The following is a 20,533-nucleotide window of genomic DNA, read 5'->3' on the forward strand; positions in this document are numbered from 1 at the left end:
CTTTATCAAGTGAAGAGAAAAACAACTGTGTTAGAATTAAAAAAAGAGCATCTGGCAACGGGATATTCCTTCTCTCAGACAGTTTCCCAGCCAAAGCAGTGTGCAGAAAAATGGGAACTTCAGTTACCCAGGGGTTGAGTGAAGGGGGAGAAGGGAGTGCGGCCTGCAGGTTCTTTGTGTGCTCATCTTCAGGGTGTTCTTCTGCAGCCCGTAGGAGTCAGTGCTTTCAATACATGGTGCACCACCTCAAACCAGGCAGCCTGGCCCACACCACGCAGAGCCAATGCAACCATGTGTGGGACACTGCCCGATGTAGCCTATGCCAAAAGAATCATACCCAGAACACCAGAGGGGAAAGCAGACATTACATTAAAAGCTCAGTCACTTTAGGTAGCTTTGCACTTTCATTTATTATTGTAGATTCTTCGGAAGACCTAAATAGAAAGTCCCGGCCCGGCCCAAGCCCGGCCCCGCTGCGCGCGCAGGCGGCCGCCCCGGAAGCGCTTGTTGCGACCGTGACGGAGCAGCGCGGAGATGGCGGCGGTGTCGGTGCTGCGGGCCCCGAGCGGCGGGTTCAGCTTCGACAACTGCGCTCGGTGAGTTGCGGGCCGGGCGGGACGCGGGGCTCACAACGTGGCGCGGGGCTCACACGTGGCGCGGCTCTCCTTGCGTTGCAGGAACTCGCTCCTGGAGGCCGAGCTCGGGCAGAAGGGGCAGCGACTGCCCGCGGCCCGCAAGACGGGCACCACCATCGCGGGGATCGTCTTCAAGGTGAGCGGCGGGGGGAGCGAGGGCCGCGGAGCCGGGGCGGGGCGGGCGGTGTGGAGGGCTGCGGGGCGGTGCGGGGCCGGGCTCAGGCCTAGTTCTCTTCTGGCAGGATGGCGTGGTCCTGGGAGCCGACACGAGGGCGACCGAAGGGATGGTGGTCGCTGACAAGAACTGCTCGAAGATACATTACATTTCTTCCAACATCTAGTGAGTATCGCAGGTGTTTGTGGTGTGATGGTGTTGTTAATGGATGGGGTCTTTAGCTGTGTGCTTTGCCGGCAGCAGATACTGAGGTGTACTTGAAAACGTTAATTTATGTTTATTAGAATGGGCTGCTCGTTGTTTGGCCTTTCACTTGCGTTTCGCTTCATACTCTGCAAGTATTGGCTGAGTGGGATATTGGTTTCCTCAGGTTTGCAGCGAGGGAAAGTGGTTCAGAAAGTGCAAATTCTGCCATGGGGCAGCAGAGGAGAAAAACAAAGCAGTTATGGGTGTGGAATGAGCTGGAATAACTCAGGGAAAACATGCAGGAAAAGAGCTTGAACATGTTGAATAACACAACCAGGGCTCTAGTTTGGCCCTGACTGGTTATTTGCTTCCTTGCTCACCATGTAATGACTTGCTTACCTGTAATGACTTCCAGCTGTTGTGGTGCGGGCACAGCTGCAGACACTGAGATGACAACTCAGCTGATTGCTTCCAATCTGGAGCTCCATGCGCTGTCTACCGGACGACTTCCACGTGTGGTCACAGCAAATCGAATGCTAAAGCAAATGCTTTTCAGGTGACTAGGTGCTCTCCTATTTATTAGCTATGCTGTTAAGGCCCCAGGCTGTGATTTGTTCTTGTGATGGCACGTCTGTGTAACCTCCATAACAAGACTTTAGGAAAGATTTAAGAGTTGTTCTTTCCTTCATAGTTATGTGGACCAAGATGAAAGAAACAAAGCCTGCAGTGTTCTAGAGAACTGGTGCTGCAGCTGTTAAGTGTTGATTAATATTACTGGAAGTTGTGCTGTTGTTGTCCTGAGGAAAAATTATCTGCTTGTTTGCTTGGTTGAAAACTGTTGTACTCTGGCAGTTGTACTTCTGTCAGCAGTGTGACTTAAAACGTGCCATTAAATGAGGGCACGTTCTCCAGACCTTTAAGCTTTTCAATCCTGTTTTTAATACTGTTTTTCATAGTAAAAGATGCTATTGGAAGAGAAGAAAGAATGAAGTAAGTGTGTACACCTGCAGTTTATTCAAGCTATGGGAGACTCTCCAGAAAAATAAGGCCTAAACCAAACAAAACTCCACAAAAACTATGTTCAAAGGGATAGATTCTAATAACTCATCGTAGTTGCTTGATGCTGCATTGCTGGGCAGTTTGCCTTAAGTGTGTCATAAGACACAGCGAGTTAAAAAGCTAAAGCATCCAAGAAGATCTCATGGAGGAAGCGAGCATATGTTTTCTTCAAAGTCCCTAATTATAAACTTAATCACAGATGCAGGAACTTCGTGTAATGTTATAAAATGGAATTATCTCCTGGTTGGCACAAACATAGCAGCCAGTCTCCTTGCTTGTCCACTGTGTGCTTGTTCTGACTGACGGTGAAATAATCACGTTTTAGTTAATCTCACAGATAGGAAAAGCAGTCTTTCTAGTACAGTGGTGTGTCTGGTGTAAGCATGGAGGAATTCTCAAATGTGTGTATTATGGCTTTTAAACAAACAAAAAGCCACACTGCTTTTGTCTCAGATTCACGTGTAAACATTGTTTCTAGGTATCAAGGCTACATTGGTGCTGCCTTGGTTTTAGGAGGTGTAGATGTCACTGGACCTCACCTATACAGCATATATCCCCATGGATCCACTGACAAATTGCCTTATGTTACCATGGGTAAGTGCTGCCTCCTTTGTACTGCAGTGTAAGAGCATTAAGACTTTCTGACTTGAGCATTCTACTTTGCTGTCCAGAGATAACCAGTGTTTTAGCTATCTTTGGGATTCAGTATTTCCTTGAACATGTGGTCTTCACCCCTTGCACAGGAATAGCAACTGTGGTTTCCTCAGAGCCTGAGAACAAAACCATTCTTTAATCTACATGATTGCCTTGCTTCTAACTGTCGCTCCTTTGTCTTCTTTGGAGATACTGTGTTCCTCTTCAGCTGTGGTCCTCGTATTCCAGGGGCAGAGGTTTGCTTCGCAGGAACTGGTGTGTTGATCCAGAAATTCCTACTTGCAACTTAAACATAACGTTGTCTGTCTTAAGGAAGCATTGTGGTGCCTATAGTTGGATACAGGTGTTGAATCCCTTCACATCAGTGCTGATCCTTTTTTGGTATTACTGCCAGCAGTTTGGGATCTGAGAGTGAGGAAAAACCAAACCAAACAGTAACAATTCTTGTGCATAAAGCTTTCATAACTGCTAGAAAAAGCACACAAACCAACCAAACTTGTCATCTCTTTTTTTTTTTTTTTTTTAATTCTATTTTTAAAAAAATTTTTTTTTTAATTTTTTTTTTAATTGGAGCTTTAATATATTCCTCATTGCGTAGAGGGGAAGGTGTTCTGAAAATGAATGCCTTTTCAGATCACTTCTTAGTATGCTAAAAACTGAGGGAAAGCTTAGAGGAAACACTGAGATTCTGGTACGCACAAACCAGGTCTGTCCATAATGTATTTTCTTTTATGGGGAAAAGCAGAAAACAAGCAAAGCAAAGCTTAGAGAAGTGTCTCACGATGTATCTCTTAAAGGTTGAAGAGAATGAGCTTTTGTGTGGGACAGCCAGGTGTGAACCTATATGTACCAGTAAGTGTAGCACCTGTTTTGAGAGGCTGTGGCCTCTGAATTAACTTGCCATACTGGAAGTTAACAAAGCTATTTTTGACACACAGCCTTTATCAATTAAAGCTTTCCATGTCTTTGAACTGCTAAAATTCCACAACTGTTAAACAGAATGTTGCAGTTAACTGTATGGCAATGAGAACTGTGGTTCATTTACAGTGATTCTGCAGAGGTGGTGCTGGACCAATAGGTGGTGCCATTACCTTAGGAACTAGTGAATTATTTCCTTGGCAAATAAAACCCGTGTAACAGTCACGTTATGTGATGCCATTGTTTAGCCTCTAATATATATTTTAAAAAATAAGTGTTAATCTTTGATTTTTGTAATTGCCTTATACCCAATGTTGTAGAAAACTGTGAAACCATAACGGACTTTTAGCTGCCAACTGCGAACAGTTAATTGGCTGAATACAGTCACACAGCTGCCGTTATGTACGTGGTTACTTTTGTGCCTATGTTTTAAAGGATTTAAAATGTGGTATTTCTGAACATCCTGACTGTTCCTCCCCAAAAAAACCTGAAGTAACAGAGTAAGCTCAATTAGGTAGGGAGCAGACGTTCATGGGATTAATTGTACTGCAGCTTTAGCTTTGGTTTGCTGTCAGCTGTGCCAGACCCGCCTGCTGATTGCACGTTCCCTCTGTGCAGGATCCCACACAAAGCCCTTCTCAGCACGATGTCCTTTACCTTTCTGCTCCTGGTACGCTGTGTGTGTTTGAGTGAAAGGAGATTTGCTTATGTGTTGTATCAGTGAAAGATGGAGCTGAGGCATAAAATGTATCAAAGGTCAAATCAAAGATCAGAATAAGAACTGTGTTTCTGTTTATTTAGAGTGTAATTTCACCCCCTCCCCCAGTGTTGTAAGGATGCTTTATTAAATCAGCATATGTATCTTTGAACAGTTATTTTCTGGAAATTAAATAGAAGATGTTTTTGAGGTGTTGGATTTTTGTCTTTAATGTGCATAAATATCTTGCCTGGAATGTGTTTGTAGATGGATAAAGCGATGTCCTCCCTTGCAAGGCATATTTAAAAGATACTCAGTGCTTACTCAGGAGTGAAAACATCAAATTAAACAGTTTATGCTGACAAAGGACAAAATTGGATTTCAGCAAACGATGCAAGATTGTCTGATTGCTTGGCTTGTCTAGGAAAGCTTCTGGCCAAGACTCATAATGAAATGCATGCATAAAATTAAACTAGTTGAAGTCTGTAGTTCAGCTTTCAGAAGCAGTAAGTATGTTCCAGCAGTCTCTGGTGGCAGAAAGCAGTCCCCTGGTGCCGGCAGTGCTCCATATTCATAAATCAGCTCTTCATGCACTGGCAGTGCTGTCCTGCCGAGCAAGCAGCACTGCTGAGCCACGGCCCCTCGGCCGGGAAGCGGGCTGAAAAATGATCCCGATCGATGGGGCTGTGGAGATCACTAGGTTTCTACCCAGAGTGAGCAGCAAATTGAATAGCAATGAGTGCGTGTGAGTAAGTGCCTTGTCAGGGAGCCCCGGCACTGATGGATGAGGAGTGCTAAATGCTGCTCTCTCCAGGCTGTGCTCATCCTCTGCCAGGGGAGCAGGCAGGTCCTGGCTGATGGAAACGGGCTGTGCTAAGCACTGAGAGCTCTCCTGGTGGAGGTTCTGCCTATGGGCCTGGTTCTCTGGCTGGGAACACTGTGGTGGCTGCAGACCACAATGGGAGGAGCCAGCTGTTTGTTCTGCAGGTATCGACAACTCCCTATTCCTGTAAATGGGATGCTGAAGTGGTACAGCTCCTTGTGTGAACTCCAGATGAGGTTTTTAAAGTCATTTTCAGTCAAATACAGGAGGTGTTTGAATGACTCGGTTGTGGGCACTTAATACATTGCCAGCGTTCCTTGAAGAAGCAAAACAAACTCTTACAGTCTCATAAGTCATCTTGTTTGTGCTGATTATTTGACTGAAAAATACTTGTCTTTGATTTAGCTTTGCATTCCAGTTTGTATAGTTCTTTATGGTTGTTTTTTTTTTTAGCAGTCAGTGCTTCTAGATCTTTAGATGCTAGATTAATACTTCCCAAGCATTCCTCTTCTAGAGGTGTAGCTCACAGAGCAGGTATGCACAGGGAATCCTTTGAATCAGTGCAGTGCTTTTGCTCATGTTCCCACAGCCAGCTGGGTCCAGGCTTCCCGGGTGTGACAGGTGGGTGTATGGTGTAAGTGTGCCTCAGAGCAGCTCCTATGGCTGTTGTCAAACAGCAGATGTGTTTTGGTGGAGGAACTCAGGAGTGTATGTGTATTGTGGTTCTGAAAGGGCAGTTGTTACAGCTGGTGCTGGTAACAGAGAGTTTCCATTGTGATGGTCAAGATGGCAAAAATCTCTTCTTTCTGAAGGTGTTTTGTGGTGCTTCTGCTAGGGCTTTTTATCTTACCCTTACTCTTTGTAACCAGTAGAGAAAAAGGATTTTTAGGTGTAAATGTTTACATATGGGTACAATTAAGACTTTTGACAGCTCTCTAGAAACCTTTGTTATGGGACTGTCTGCGTTTCTTTAAAGTTGATAGTAAAGGGTGATGGTTATTTCATGTACCGTAGCATGAGGAGCTGCTTTCCTTTTCCCCTTCCTCGTGGAGCCTGCTGAGCTCTGTCCAGTTCTTTGGTGAACTGCTTTTAAAAAGGAGTTGGAGGAAGAACTCCAGTCTGTGCCATTTATGAAATTGTTGAAGCATTCCATTGTTGGTTGGCTTATTAGACACTGCAAGTCTTAAGAAATGAAGACCATTGCTCAGTGCTCTCAGTGTAGAAATTTGTCAGCCAATATCTGTTAGGTTTTCATGCTGGCAAAATGTTTTAGGCTTTACAGTTTCAAAGACGCCTTATCTGAGGGTGGTGTTTGTGTTCTGGTTCCAGGGTTTTCCCTTCTGCTGATGGTAGGCCTTCAGCAGGGTGCCTTAGGCGTATGGTCTTAAAATTGAAACCTGGTCTCGGAACCCTTCTTCCCTTTTGTTAGAGATATTCCTATGTTATTCTGCAGAAAGAATCATGTTTTAAGTCCATGTTTGTTCTGGAACGTACCTCATTCTGCCCTCGTTGCAGGGATTGGTACAAGCCTTTTATTTGGTGGTTTGTTCTGTGATATCAGCTGTTTTTATAAGCAGTTCATTTCTGCTATTACCTGCTTAAAAATCCTTTTTATTCCCAGCTTCAGCATTTAAAAAAAGGAGTCACGTATTGCTCCGAGGTGTGAATGAATAGTCATTGCCTGTAATACAAGTACACACTTGGAGCGTCCTACTGCTTTTAGATGTGATGTATTTGGTACTGTAAAGGTAATGATCCTCAACCACAGCAATATTCTGTAACAGGAATATCTGTCATATTCATTGGGATTACCATGTTCATTGATTTGTGTCTGTAAATCTGCTGTTTCTACCCTTTACATTTGATCTATAATTGGACCTCCTTAAATGGTTCAGATAAGGTAGTCTGTATTTTCTCAACAGTGTCGCTGTCAGCTTCTCCTTTTTCATTATACATTCAGCAGACTTGATAAAATCAGCAGGACACCTCATTTGAAACTGTTTAATCGCTGCCTTTTTCTTTCACTAAACCATTGAGGTGGTCAAGCGATATACACAAATCATTTTAAATAGAAAATACGGCGTTCTCTGTGACCCAGCTAAACAGATAGCAGTATGCAAAACAAGTTAAAAAGTAATAAATGCCAAAAAATCTTCTAATTGGAGTAAAAAATGGCAGCTAACTTTGTGCGCTCCCCAAAAGTAGCGCGCTGAAATATGGTCAGGGCTGCAGACAGACGAGAGCTCTTCCTGAAGGTCCTGAACAAAGCAGGTTTCCAGTTCCAAACTGTATTGTTCTGCTTTTTGTATTAATTTATAGAAAGTGTGCTTGTAACATGTGCCATTGAGTGCTGTGGGTGCAGACGGGCTCTGCTGCGGTGCTGTACAGCAGTAGCACCGGACTCCTGTTCTCATCTCTGCCATCTGGTCTGTCAGTGCTAACAGTTAAAGAGATGGCACGGAGCGATGGGAGCAGAGCTGGGCAGGAACCACTGGGAACATGGCAGGTTGTGTGTGCTGGGAGCTGTGGAGGTTGGTTGGGTGCAGCAGGTCGCTGTGTGGGTAGGCTTTGATTACATGTACTACTGTTTGTCAGCTTTTCCTTTAAAAACCTACCAAATAAACAAAGAGAACCAAACTCCTGTGTCTAAATATGGTATCAATACATTGCCTAAATAAATGTCCCACTTGTGTTGCTGCAGGTTCTGGCTCACTGGCAGCTATGGCAGTTTTTGAAGATAAATACAAACCGGACATGGAGGTAAGAAATGTTATTAAAACAAGTGTTTCTTTCTGGGTAATACTTGCTGTTAAGAATTGAAGAGGTTTGAAGCTATAAAAAAAGGTCTGCTTTAGCATTTTAATGTATGGATTTCCACTTACTGCAGAGCTGTAAAAAGAAATGTCGGGGTGAAGTGGATTTTAAGAAACAAATAATTTTTCTCAGATCTATGAATGGAAAAGCTTGTGTGATTTTAATGGAGATGAAAGCTTGAAATCGACTTCAGGAGTTGAACGACCTTTGCATGGTCAGTCTTGCTGTTTTTCTGTTGGCCATCGGTCAGTCTCTTGTTTTTTAATGCAACTGTTAATCTTCTTAAAAACAAAGAATGCATGAGTGTAAATCAACAAAGTGTTCAAGTGGTGTAGGAAACCCATTAGATTTTGTGTTTATCAGGTTAAGAACACAGAACTAGCAGCTGCTTTCTTACTTTTCCTGTCTACCCAAGAACTGGTCAGTGGGAGATTTGCAAGGTTGTGAGTTGTGTTTTTGCTGATGATATTGATCAAACCTAGAAGACGTTCGTGTTGGTCGGGCAGTTTTCCAGTGGCAGAACTGGTGAAGATTCAGCAGCGAGGAGTTGTTTGGTTCTTCCCAGATGCGGCCCTGCGCTCTGTCTGAAACAGCTGTAGGTGCACATGACTACCAGAGTGCAGTAAGATGATGTCTGTGTTTCCTCAGTATCTTAGGTAAGATCTGAAGAGACCAGACTTCTGGCCTTCAGGGTATTCATAAATGCTGTCCAAAAAATGGTTATCTTTTAATGGGTGCTCACGGATCTTCTGCCATGCAGCACTGCAGTAGGTGCATGACAGGAGGGACTACTGGGTGTGGACTTCCTGCTCTTCTACTGCTGTGGGAACAGCACAGTCTCTTTTCCAGCCTCTTGTGTGACTGCGCAGTTGGCACGTGTGTGCTATTCATACTGAAAACAGGGACGAAATCTTTGGAATCAACAGCTACAGCATAATAAACCCCTTTCAGAGACACAAATGTCAGAGAGCTGTGTGATGGAACTGAAAATCTTTCCTCACCCTCAGCTACTTCTCGAGCTTGTATTTTAAGTCATTCTTTGTGTAAGAGCAACCAAAAAAGGCACCAAAAATTGGTAAATTTCCAACTTTTCCTACTTAGAAAGGTCATTCTAATTAAATTGTCTTCATACGCAACCGTAAATGGCAACAGATACTCACTGCTAAAACAGGCGCGTAGAAACGCAGCGTACCAGTTTGTTGAAGCAGATATTTAGATATCTGGGAGCACCTTAACCCTTCCTTTGTTTTCATCCAACATTCTGTTGTCTGATAACAGTGTAATAATCTGAATATCCACACCAGTGCAGTATCAGGTTGTCGAATCCAGCCCTGTTCTTCAGCATCTCTTCGTGTTGTGGCTGCCATCTTCAAATATTCACCTTTTGTGCCCAATGTATTTTTCTCAGTAACATACCCGAATGTTTGGTATTTCAGTTGAAATTAAATCTGAAGTATGCTGTGTATTCTATATAAAATTTGCTGTGAAATGGCAACGACGAGGAACTTCAAATTCCTGGAGATTAATTTAGTGCAGTGGATGGAGGAGTAGTATTTTTCTGCCGAGATCAATGCTGCTTTCTTGTGTGCTAATTGTCAGAATATCTTGCTGGGGCTACTGGAGGGGAGTGGTGTGCTGCAAGACCATCACATCACAGAAACATGATTCAAAGGCAAACTGTCCTGCACCCTCTGGTATCGACTTGCAAATTAGCATCTGGAATGTAATTAAACAAGCTTAATGAAAGTAGCAGCTGAATACTACTGGAAAAGACAATCAGCTTTTTTCCCTCTGATATATATTCCGTACTATTGAAGCTGATCACCAAACACATCGTGTGAGCGCAGTTAAAAAAAAATTAGCATTTATTTGAAGAATAGGAACTGTTTTTCATTCTGTTATGCTTTTGGCATGCACTGGTGTCCCATGAGAGCCGTGCCACAGCAGATAGTGCACAATATTTATAAATCCGTGACAGGCAATAATAGCAACTTGAAAAATTCTTTTGCTAGAATTTCAAGTTGAGAGCTGCCAAAAGCTGAGAGGATCAAATCTGCAGTGGCAGCTGCTGTGCCCTACAGTTAGAATCGGAGACTTTGAAGATTCTCAACTTAAAGAAAAGGGGGGAGAAAAAAAAAAAAAAAAGGAAAAAAAAAAAAAGACTGCAGGCTTAGCCAATTTTTGCAGGTTTCTGGAGCTCTGGCTCTCTGCCTTTTGAAGATGAGTTGCTGAAGCTTCTACCACCGCCTGAGGCATGCTAACACCAGCAGGATGTGTTTTTTTTCCACAGACTTAGTGTGTCTTCAGATTTAAGTAGCACATGCTTTATCAGTGCCAGCTGTGATGGTCCTTTCCCTGGTTGCAATGCAGGGAGATGATCTTTACCCAACATCCTTCAGAGAAACTGCTAAGATGGATGGTGACGTACACAAGTGCCACTTCTGCAGACTGATTTATGGAGGCATGTTTCATTATGAAGCAAGTGCTGGCCTCTAGAGGAACCATTATAGATTGCTGAAGATGTGAACACTTTCAGCCCTGAAGGCCTGTAGATGCTTCAAAAATGTAATGCCAAGCACCTAACTACTGTGGAACAATATTAATCTGTCATGTGGGCAGCTATAGGTCTGCTTTAAAAAACATAAGTGGAAGAACAGCACATCTAATAGAGTGGTTTGAGCTCAGATCTTTCGTTACAGCCAGTTTTTCTTTCAGGAGAGTGGCCGCTGGTTTTTAAACCTCAGTCAGAGTTTGCAAATACATTCATGCCTTCCGGTGCTGAACAGCAGTGAGGAAATATGGCAACCATCATGATCCAGGGGAAAACTCCTTCTGTGGTGGTAGATGCTGGAATTCAGGCTTTGTTTGCATTGTTGTTGTTGAATTCCTGAGGAAACTGGGGGGTATAGTGTATTCTATCCTGGTGTTTTGCTTTTTGGGGAAGGAGCAATTTTGGTCTGTGGAAAAATTCCTGAACTTATGGTGAGGCTGTGTGGTCACCATGGACTGGAGCTCTGTGTGGAACAGTCTGCTGCTGCCTTCCTTTGCTGTGTTTCAACTGAACAGCCAGGTCAGCAATAAGATCTAAAAGGAAGAGGGGGAAGAAGCTACAGAAAGCAGTGCTGTTGCAGAGCAAAGAGGTACACCTTGTTGTGATGAGTTCATGGGCACAAAAGAGGTGGGGAAAATAGATGGAGGTGGAGCCTGGTAGATATTTGTAACTAAGGCAGGTTGCTGCAAAGATATGAGATTATATTTACAGTCATTTAAGATACCTTTTTTTTAGCGTGGCATTAAGAGGTGACGAGTGAAAGCCAGAAGCCTCTGGAGGGTGGGAGGAGATTTAATGGGGTGGTGCTGCTGCTGTGGCTCAGCCATTGCACCTGTGCTGCCTGGAAAAGTGACCATGTTCTGCAGCTTGTGCTTTTTCACCTGCTGGCCCGATTTGATGATTCTACCTTTGCTAACTTGTTCGGTTTTGACAAAGACAGGTTGGGGAGCAGCCCTTGGAGCAGGTCAGCTGGCAGATTTGGGTAACCCTCTGTGGGAGAAGCGATGAGCGGTCAGAGGTAGCAGCTGTGTCTGTCACAGTAGGTGTGCTCACAGGGATATTGTGGGTTGGAAGTGCTCTGGCTGTACAGCGCATAGGCCCGGCTCTCCTGGCCCAGCTTTGTTCCTGTCATGGCTGTTGTGATTGAGGGGTGTGAGGGCAGTGCAGTGTCCCCATGACAGAGCTGTGATGCAAAGGATGCCTTTCTCCAGGCTCTGCACCAAAGGCCTGTGCTGTACCAGAGGGAAGGCCACAGAGGTTCTGATTTCACCACATTCACTACATATCACATATTTATTTTACAGAAGTTAAGCATCAGACATACAAAATCTTATAAAAATGTGTCATTTTCTTCCGTTTTTAAACAGGTGACATACAGATCGTTGTGTTGTATTTCCTGCTGCCCCTTGGTACGATGGCATTGTTTGCATTTATTAACTACTGGCAATAACACCAAGCTATTTTTGGAAACTGTCAGAACTCTCTGATCTCCAACAATAGTTGTCTCATCAGTCTTATTTAGGCTGCATCTGTGTGATTCAAGGCTCAAGAGCAATGACAAGCTGCATATGAATGCTGTGTTCATTAGTGATGGTGATCAGAATGCCTGTGTCCCACCACAGGGCTCAGGTGTGCGGGCTGCAGGCTAATCCCACCAGCTGACACCACCAGCTTTAATGACTCTGGAAGGTGACCGCTTGCTGGGAGGTTTGTTGGCTGAACTCAGGCAGCAGACAATAGGGATCAAGCCAGGCTCTGGGAGGTAAGCTGGAGATCCTGCCTGGGATACTTGAACCCCTATTGGTGTCAAACACAAAGATTAAGGAAACGGGGGGGGGAAAAGAAACTGATTCTGTGAACAAAAATAAGTACTTAGTATTTATGTGCTCTGTATATCTGCTTATTCCATTAGCAGTGACAGTAATGGAGATGGTTAGCAGCACATCTCCACTGCCTTGTGCTGATGGAGCTCTCTGGAATGGGGTTTGTTGCTGTCCAAGTGTACCTGTGTTACTTTCTCCTTGGGACACCTGCATTTCCAGGGGTAAACATCAGGGTTACTGTGGTCAGAAGGATGGGAAGCAGTGGCTTTTAGTGCTGTTTCTTGGATTAAAATTACTGTATGCCCACTCAGTTTCTGTGTGGCATGTCAGACAGTAGGTTCTGTTCTCACTCTCACAGCATTGCGCCTTACACTGATCGCTGTTGTTGGACTGTTGGATTTCAAACTTTCTGTACCACTTCATAGCTGGGCAGGCTCTGAAATGGCTGAAGTCAGTGGAGACATGTTTAGAGATCTTCCTTTTGAGTATATCAAAGTACAATTTCTGTGCAGAAATCAGCTGAGAGGATCCATCTGGTACCAGCAGAGCGCTGAAGCATGTTCCTCTGCTTCTCCATTTACAGGCTCAAGATAAACACATCTTGCCTTGGTTGAAATTGGGCCTTGCTGCATGACCAAGGGCAGCCATTGCTTCACCTCTGCGAAGTAATACTTCAGCTTTGCACACAATAGCATAGATAAGCAAGTCAGAAACAGGGCTACATGCCAGGAGATCATCTCACTGCCGAGGGGGGATGCAGGTCATCATTTTTGATGCATTTTTCAGGAGCGGGTGTTCCACCTTAAATTGTTGGGATCTGTGTATCTCCTGCAGCTGCAGAGCTGGAGCCTGATGACTCCGAGTGCTCTGGATGATATTTCAGGTGGTGTGGAGCTGCTCATGCAGTGAGGACAGCCTGGCTGGGAGGGAGGTGAGGGTGCTGCTCTGTGCTGCTGGTAAGTGGCTGTGCTCAAGAGGTGGCTTTGGTGGCTGCAGTGCAGGGCAGTGGAGCAGCCTGGGGCGCATTGTGCAGCAGCACAGCCTGGCAGGATTTAATGCTTGGTTACTGTGGGGCAAGTTTGTTTTGTTCTGAGCACTACCTTCCTGGAAACCAGGAGCTTCTCCCCAGTATAAGCAATAGATTAAACGTGTCGTCTTATTAATTCTGACTTCAGAGTCTGGAAATAGCATTAAAAGAAATCCTGCGGCTGTGAGAGGAGCTCGTGATTTAATTCAGTTCTGCTGGAGCTGGGGGTTGTGCACATCTCCATGTAAGGAATGAAATATAGGAACTGGTGCTACCAAATAGTAGTTCCGAGTCATATACATTTTTTGCCTTGGCAGGTAATTTGGCATAAATTGTTAATGTAAATCCAGGTTAGTGGGGAAGACATTATTTTACTAAAAAAGATAAACTGCTGATTAATTCAGTATAGAACTCAATTACAAATTGAAAGTGTCTCTGCGGGATGCCGGTACCCTAAAGACAGCAGATGTTGAATTGATACTCCAGCATATTTCACACTGGTATGAAATATTAACGTGGTTTATTGTAGTGGTGTGCTGTGCGGTGGCGGGGAGGAGGAGCTGTGATGAGTCGGTGCGTTGCAGGCGGCTGCTCCGATGGAACAGGAAAAAATGGAGTTACTGCGAGTGGTAACTGAGGACTTTATGTTTTATTTGAAAAGTTCTTACTAAGAACTGGTAGGAAAGCAAACGTTTCATGTGACATGTAACTGCGTTACACACAGCAAAGCACATCAGCTGCAGTGCAGGTCACCCAACCCATTGCTGCGCTTCAGCACAGGCTGCAGCAGTGTGGCTGCTTATGGGGCAGCTTCCAGGTCTTTAACAGCTGCTGAGTAGCACTGAATGCTCCTCTGGATGATATTTGAAGGCACATCTTTCTTTAGACTCTGGTTTTCACAACACCTCTGCCTTGCTTTGTGGCTTACCAGACACCCAATGAAAGATGATGGGGAAGGAGTAGGGAGCAGCTGAAGGACAGACTGCTTCCAGTTTGTGTTCACTCACGGGGATGAAGGGAAAGCAAGCTGTTTCGATTGTCTGTTTTTGCAAAACACATTCATGAAACAAACTTTGTAATTCAGCTGCTTACGAGGTGCTGCTTGGCACCTCACATCACTTCCCCCTGCTTTGTGGGGAAGATGTGTGAAACCTGCCTGGCTTAAGGGACACATCCCAACCCGTTCCAGCTCAGAACAAATCTGTTCTCACTGAGAGGACTCTTGGTGTTTCCTTACAAGTAAGAAAGCAAAGTGCTTTTCTTCTCAGTTCTGTTCCCTCTTTGGAGTTAGCACAGATTTTAGCATCGCTTCCAGTTATGTATTGATCTCCACCACAATTCCTCCCTCCAGACAGACTTGTACATCCTCTCACATGTTGCAGCCTGCCGATTACTCTTCCGAACTCTAATTATGCTTCTGCAGGTGCTTATGTCCTTCAAGAGGTATCGCATTTCCACCCTTCAACTCCCATCACTTCTCTATAGATTTTTTATTTATGTGTATTTATTTTTAACCATCTCGGTCCTTCCCTGAGCTTCTGATTTCTTCCCCTTCTCTTCCAGCCTGCCAACCCAGAGGACTCTTCCTTTAAGTAGGATGAAATTCCTACGTGATAGAATCCAAACAAATTTCATTCTGGTGTAAAAGTCAGTTTTTAGAATGTTTTTTTTTTTTTTTGTACCCTGTGATATTCACCGTGTGCTCCTATTCACTGCGTACTGATATTTCACATTCTTGATGAGGTTTAGTGCTGGGGAGCCCAGAGGATGCTGGTGACCCACAGAAGGCACTCGTTTGTTTTTGGTGAGAATCTTCTTGAAAAATGCTTTCTGCAGATTTAAATCAGGAGAAGATGCCTTGTGTGACTTGTGAAGTTACAGAAATGCTGCTGGTGAAGCAGTGCAGCTGCTGTAGGCAGTGATTAAGTTGTGTCAGAGCTGCTGGCGCAGGCTGCAGTAACGTGAGGTAGAAATATCCACATCTGCTGTGGGAAGGTCTGTTCCTGTAGTAACTGAAACCTGAAAATTGCTTAAGTGAGTGGAGAAACTTGATTCAAGTCATATACAAGAGTAATGTGTAAAAGTTCCTTATTGGTGCTGTTTGGGACTTGCGCCGTCGCAGCAGTGGAGAGGTAATCCATCAGCTCCTGAGCGTCTACAAAATGCAACTCTCCAGATAACAGGTTTAAAGTAAAGATTTAATACAGTCTCTATCTACTATGATGCTGCAGTGACAGTTTAAAACTCATTCTCTAAATCTCAGCAGACTTTATGGCTAGCAGTGGGCCCATATAAAGCTTAATGGCATTACAACACATAAATCATCTTTTAAAGATGCTACCAGCGGCTCCAATATTAAATGCAGACAATTGTCTGTGTTATAAATAATTTATCAAACACCGTTTCAGATTGGCCTTCCACGCTGAGTTATTTATTTTAGCCTTTACTGTGCTATTCCTAAGACACGCTTTGAGAGATCCATTACTGGTCAGTTTAATGAACTTGGGGTCTGCTTTTCCCCCTCAAGTACTGCGGTGCATCTGTGGTGACCATTACATGGCTGATCTGGACCTCTTTGCGCCTTTTACAAGTGCTGCCCGTTTGTCATGGAGTGGTAAATGGAGCTGCACATTGGAGTCCTGGGACACATTGTGTGATGCAGTGATGGAGACAAACAGATAGCTCTATAAAGCGCTGCTTGTCACCGCTGACTGCTGCTGCAGTACATCACTCTTGCTGTAATCTCATTTAAGAAGCAGCGTGGACCCGAGAGAATGATATTCCCAGTTAGCTTTAGGTCTTTGCAGCCGTAAAGTAGGAAGTGCTCCTTTTATATACTCTGAACTTTTAGGGTTTTTTAAGATTAATTATTACAGTGACTCCTTCCTGCCCTCGTCCTCAGGACTGTGTCAGCACTTTTCCCAAGAACCCCCTATTTTCAGCCATAAAGCAGCAATCTTTGCTGCAACTTTGTATGCAGGAACTCTATCAAGGATGTCTTATTTTTTCCCTCTTGTGGCTATTCTGGTCATCTTTCTAAGTCATGGACAGGGGAGGAAGAGTAAGCAGCTCTGCAGCAGGTTTTTCTATAATTACAATTACTCCGGGTTCATGAGCTGGGCAGCACTCCATCAGATCAAAGAGCTGAGGTGACATTTTGGGCTGTACACCATGGCAGAGCCGCAGCGTGGGGACAGCTGAGCTGTGCTGACTGCAGCCGTCACTTTGGGACTATTTTGATAACAGCAGACTGACAGCACGTTCTAAAAAGGAGAACAAAATGCAGCCAGATGACTCTGCAAGATTTTATGTCCTAAGAAAAAACTGAATTACAATTAAAGGGGGAAGAAGCGCCCACCATCCTGCTGCGCTTTGCCTGAGCTGTGGTGCCTCTCACACGCTAAGCACATAGAACAGCATAGCATGATTCCAGCTCTGCTCTCAGTTAATTCTAAAAATGAATTTGCAGCCACTTCATTGCATGGAGCTGTGCTCGTGCTGTAGCACCAAAGTGCTCTGAGTTGTGCTGCACAGAGCTGTCCTGCAGGAGCAGTTTCTCCAGCACGTTGTGTTGGTGCAGCTGGAAGTGCAGCCTGGTGCTGGAGGTGGTTGGTGTTTAAAGAGCAGGGCTGATAGAAACAGATGCTATTTCTGTAGTCTTCCCACTGCTGGCCAGTACCTTAATGAAGCTGTCAGAGGAGCACTGCTGCTATTAATGTTCCTGCATAGCGACTGGTGCAGAATGCAGGTATGTGCTGGCAGTGGTTGGTGCTGAGGCTGAGCCGGCTGGGTGCCCCATGGCTCTGTGCCCTGACACCACTGCTCTGCATGGAGCTGAGGCCTTCAGCTTGAGGCAGATGGAGGAGCTGTGCTTGTGATTGCAGGATAGCTGCTGTGCTGCTCTGTGCTGATGGCAGATGATGTCTCCAATGTGTTCGTGCATGGGGCTGTGTGGTACCTGATGGGGTAAAGCTGGGGCCAGACCTCTGCGCTTGTGGGCTGTGTTCAGTCTCCCTGCTGCACACAGGGGATGTGCATGTTTTGCATGTGGCCTGTCACTGTGTCCCTTAGGTGTACAGGAGAGAAGCTGCGCCAGGGCAGTGAGTGTGCAGTGTCCTGAGTGTGCAGTGTCCTGAGTGTGCAGTGTTCTGGTGCTCAGGAGCTGCTGAGGGCAGTGGGGCTGCAGCATGGGATGGAGGCACAGCCAGGCCCTGAGCCCCCAGCCCCAACCCCAGGGTGCTGCTGGGCACTGAGCTGCAGGTGCAGTGACATGGTGGGCTGCCTGCATGCGGCTGAACAGCGCTTTGGTGGCAGCCAAATGCATGCCATAGGAAGGTGGTTTTGCAGCATTTCCTTGTGCTTTGCTGTCCTCGCATATAGTGTAAAATTAAGGCTGTACTAGCTCTACCAGGCAGTTTTGAATAGCGCTGGGTCTGACCTATGACTTTCAGCAAGTCACTTTCGAAATAAAAAACCTCCTTGGGAGCTGTAGAGGGAGCCAGTGCAGCTGGAACAGCCTGGGCTTGAAAGGAGCTTATGGGGAGTGTTAGAACTTGTCTGTCTGAGGCCCTTGGGGATGGGGGAAGTGACCACAGCTCTGCAGTAACATTGTAACTCGCTTCTGATAGTTTGAAATACTTCCTTGTGCAGGACATTAACCTGGATGTGACTGTCTAACAGGTTCTGTCCTGTTCCAGACTATGTAGTCAGCTTCTGAACAGTGACAACTAGGAATGGTAACAACCCAGCACGCACATTTCGGCTGCTGCCTGGTTGCACTTCTACAAGAAAGCAGCTGATACAAACCTGTCGGAATGGGAACCTCGCAGATTTGTGCGTGGTTTCAGTCAGCACCTGCCTTTAAATTCTCTGCACTCGTTTTCAGGACTGGAATTTGAACTACTGGCTGCAGTCCAGACTGGAGCTGCCTGCAGCAGTTACTGTTAGGATGAGCAGGATGTGTTTTGAAAACCACGCTATATTCTGCAATCATACCAATAATTATATTACTATAAAGTAACTTAAATTAAAAAGGTACTATAAAGAAAGATTAAATTGTCCCTACCTGGGAAAGGCAATAACTGAACTAATAATGTGGGTCTTTACCTTGTATGCAGCTTTTACAGGGGGCACTACAGGGAGCCTGTACATGTGTACAGAAGCCCTGATAATAAAACCCACGCAATTTAATTTCTCCATTGAGACAAAAGCCTTGTTTCCTCGGCTGTCTTTGCTGAACTATTAATGTCCATTGTAAAGGGGGAAGAGGTGGATGGTGAGCAGGAGGAAGGCAGCCCGCTGCTCAGTGTGCTGTTGTTGATGCTCTGCAGTACTTGTCTCACTTATTGTGAGAGCTCACAGCTTCCTCTGTCACATGGACAAACATTTCTGTGAAGTGCCAACACTTGTGCAATGACAGCTTTCTTAACTTGTCCAGGAAGAAGAAGCCAAACAGCTTGTGAGGGATGCCATTGCAGCTGGCATATACAATGATCTGGGCTCTGGCAGTAACATAGATATCTGTGTTATAAGCAAGAACAAGTTGGATTTTATCCGTCCGTATGACGTGGCCAACAGAAAAGGTGAAAGGTGAGTATTTGTGGAGCTGAGCATTATCCAAGGCTGTTCCCAGCAGTTCCTATTTCCCACAATGCTGAATTCTGGGGGCAGTCAGTACCTGCTACATCAGTGTGCTGAATTTCAGCTAACGAAGAAAACAAAACTAGTGGCTGCATTGGGCAGGTGAGCAGAGGGTTGGTGGCATCTACAGGTCAGTGAAAGAAATTAGCTGCCTACCTGGCAGTTCTTTACCACACTGAGTAACTGCCTTTGGAATTTCAGGCAGCCTGAGAATAAAGTTTCACATGTGGGACTGAGCAGAGGCTCACCCACTCCCTGCTCTTCAGTTCTCAGTGCTGATTTCCCGTATTTATTGCAATGCCATCATTCTGTGACTTGTTTCCTTAAGACAGTTATTTTGGATCCTGAATATTATTAACACAAATACCTACTGTTGAACTTGTTGGGAACCAAGGTTTCGTTTAAATACATAATATGGGTTTGCAACACTGAGAATGTTCAGGGTCGAGAAGTGCTGGAATTCTGAAGTGAGCAAACTGTGACTGTTAGCAGAGCTGACAATATTTACCTCTGGCTGCTCAGGTTCTGTTTGGTGTATTGCCTCATCAGTGAAAGCGCAGCCCCCAGGCACTTAACATAAAAGTACATGTTGCACATGAAGGTTTTGCAATAACTTGTGCAACTCCTCCCTACTCTTCTACTGCCAAATAGTAGAGTTCATTTAAATCCCTTTTCCCTTCTTTTTAAAGCAGACGCTGTGGCCAAAGCCACGATGTGCTGCTCTAATAAAAAACCCATTGTATTTCTTACCGTACAGATTCACGTGCATCACTGTTCTGAGCAGAAGCTGCTATGGTTGATAAGTTAAACCTTCAAAGTGAGATATGGCTTCTGCTGTGCCATGCCATGCTGTGTCAGATGCAGCAACGTTTCTGACACATGGCTTGATTACAGGCTGTCTTTGTGTTAAATGCTGTGTTTAGCACAGAAACCCAAAGTTAATACAGTGGTAAAATTAATCTAGAGCTGAAAAGAAAACAATTAAATATTTGCTTTTTCTTTGAGCAAGGTTATACAGCAAGACTAGCCCGTCCTACAATGAAATCCAGCTTATTTGTTTAAAGGTGATGCATGTTTTAGAAATGCTAGGTTAGCTGAATCAGTTGTTGCCATCGGTTTAGATTCTGCATTAACCACAGCACCTCACTCACTTTAGACTACCACAAGAAACTTCCTTATAATGGGCAGCTTATTAGTTCTGGCCTTTTAAATGAGTTTGCCTAGGCAGTACCATCTCCCAGATTAACCCTCCTGCTTTTGCTTACCAGGTATGGCAGATACAAGTGTGAGAGAGGAACTACTGCTGTTCTCACAGAGAACGTAGCACACCTGGAGATTGAGGTGGTGGATGAAACCGTACAAACCATGGATACTTCCTGAGCGTTCCACGTAGCCGTTGTGTCACTGAGGACACACACGAGGTGCGTTTCACTTTTGGAAGCCTTCCTGCCTGGAGAGAAACACGTGACCCATACAGAATAAATAAAGAGGGGTCTGACCATTCTCTTAATCAGTGTTTCATGGGGTGCTC

General features: G+C 44.8%; 1 protein-coding gene across 1 annotated transcript; it reads left to right on the plus strand.

Moving 5' to 3' along the window:
• The first annotated feature begins 509 nt into the window (after nt 1–509).
• PSMB7 (proteasome 20S subunit beta 7) lies at nt 510–20,512 on the plus strand. Its single transcript, XM_015879439.2, has 8 exons — nt 510–596; nt 678–771; nt 878–975; nt 1,412–1,552; nt 2,534–2,649; nt 7,849–7,907; nt 18,800–18,951; nt 20,271–20,512. The coding sequence occupies exons 1-8, from the start codon at nt 535–537 to the stop codon at nt 20,380–20,382; spliced, it is 834 nt and encodes a 277-aa protein (XP_015734925.1). The 5' UTR covers nt 510–534; the 3' UTR covers nt 20,383–20,512.
• Nucleotides 20,513–20,533: the final 21 nt, after the last annotated feature.

Source organism: Coturnix japonica, chromosome 21 (genome assembly GCF_054131305.1).
Source record: "Coturnix japonica strain WE chromosome 21, WE-NBRP24, whole genome shotgun sequence".
Classification (NCBI taxonomy): domain Eukaryota; kingdom Metazoa; phylum Chordata; class Aves; order Galliformes; family Phasianidae; genus Coturnix; species Coturnix japonica.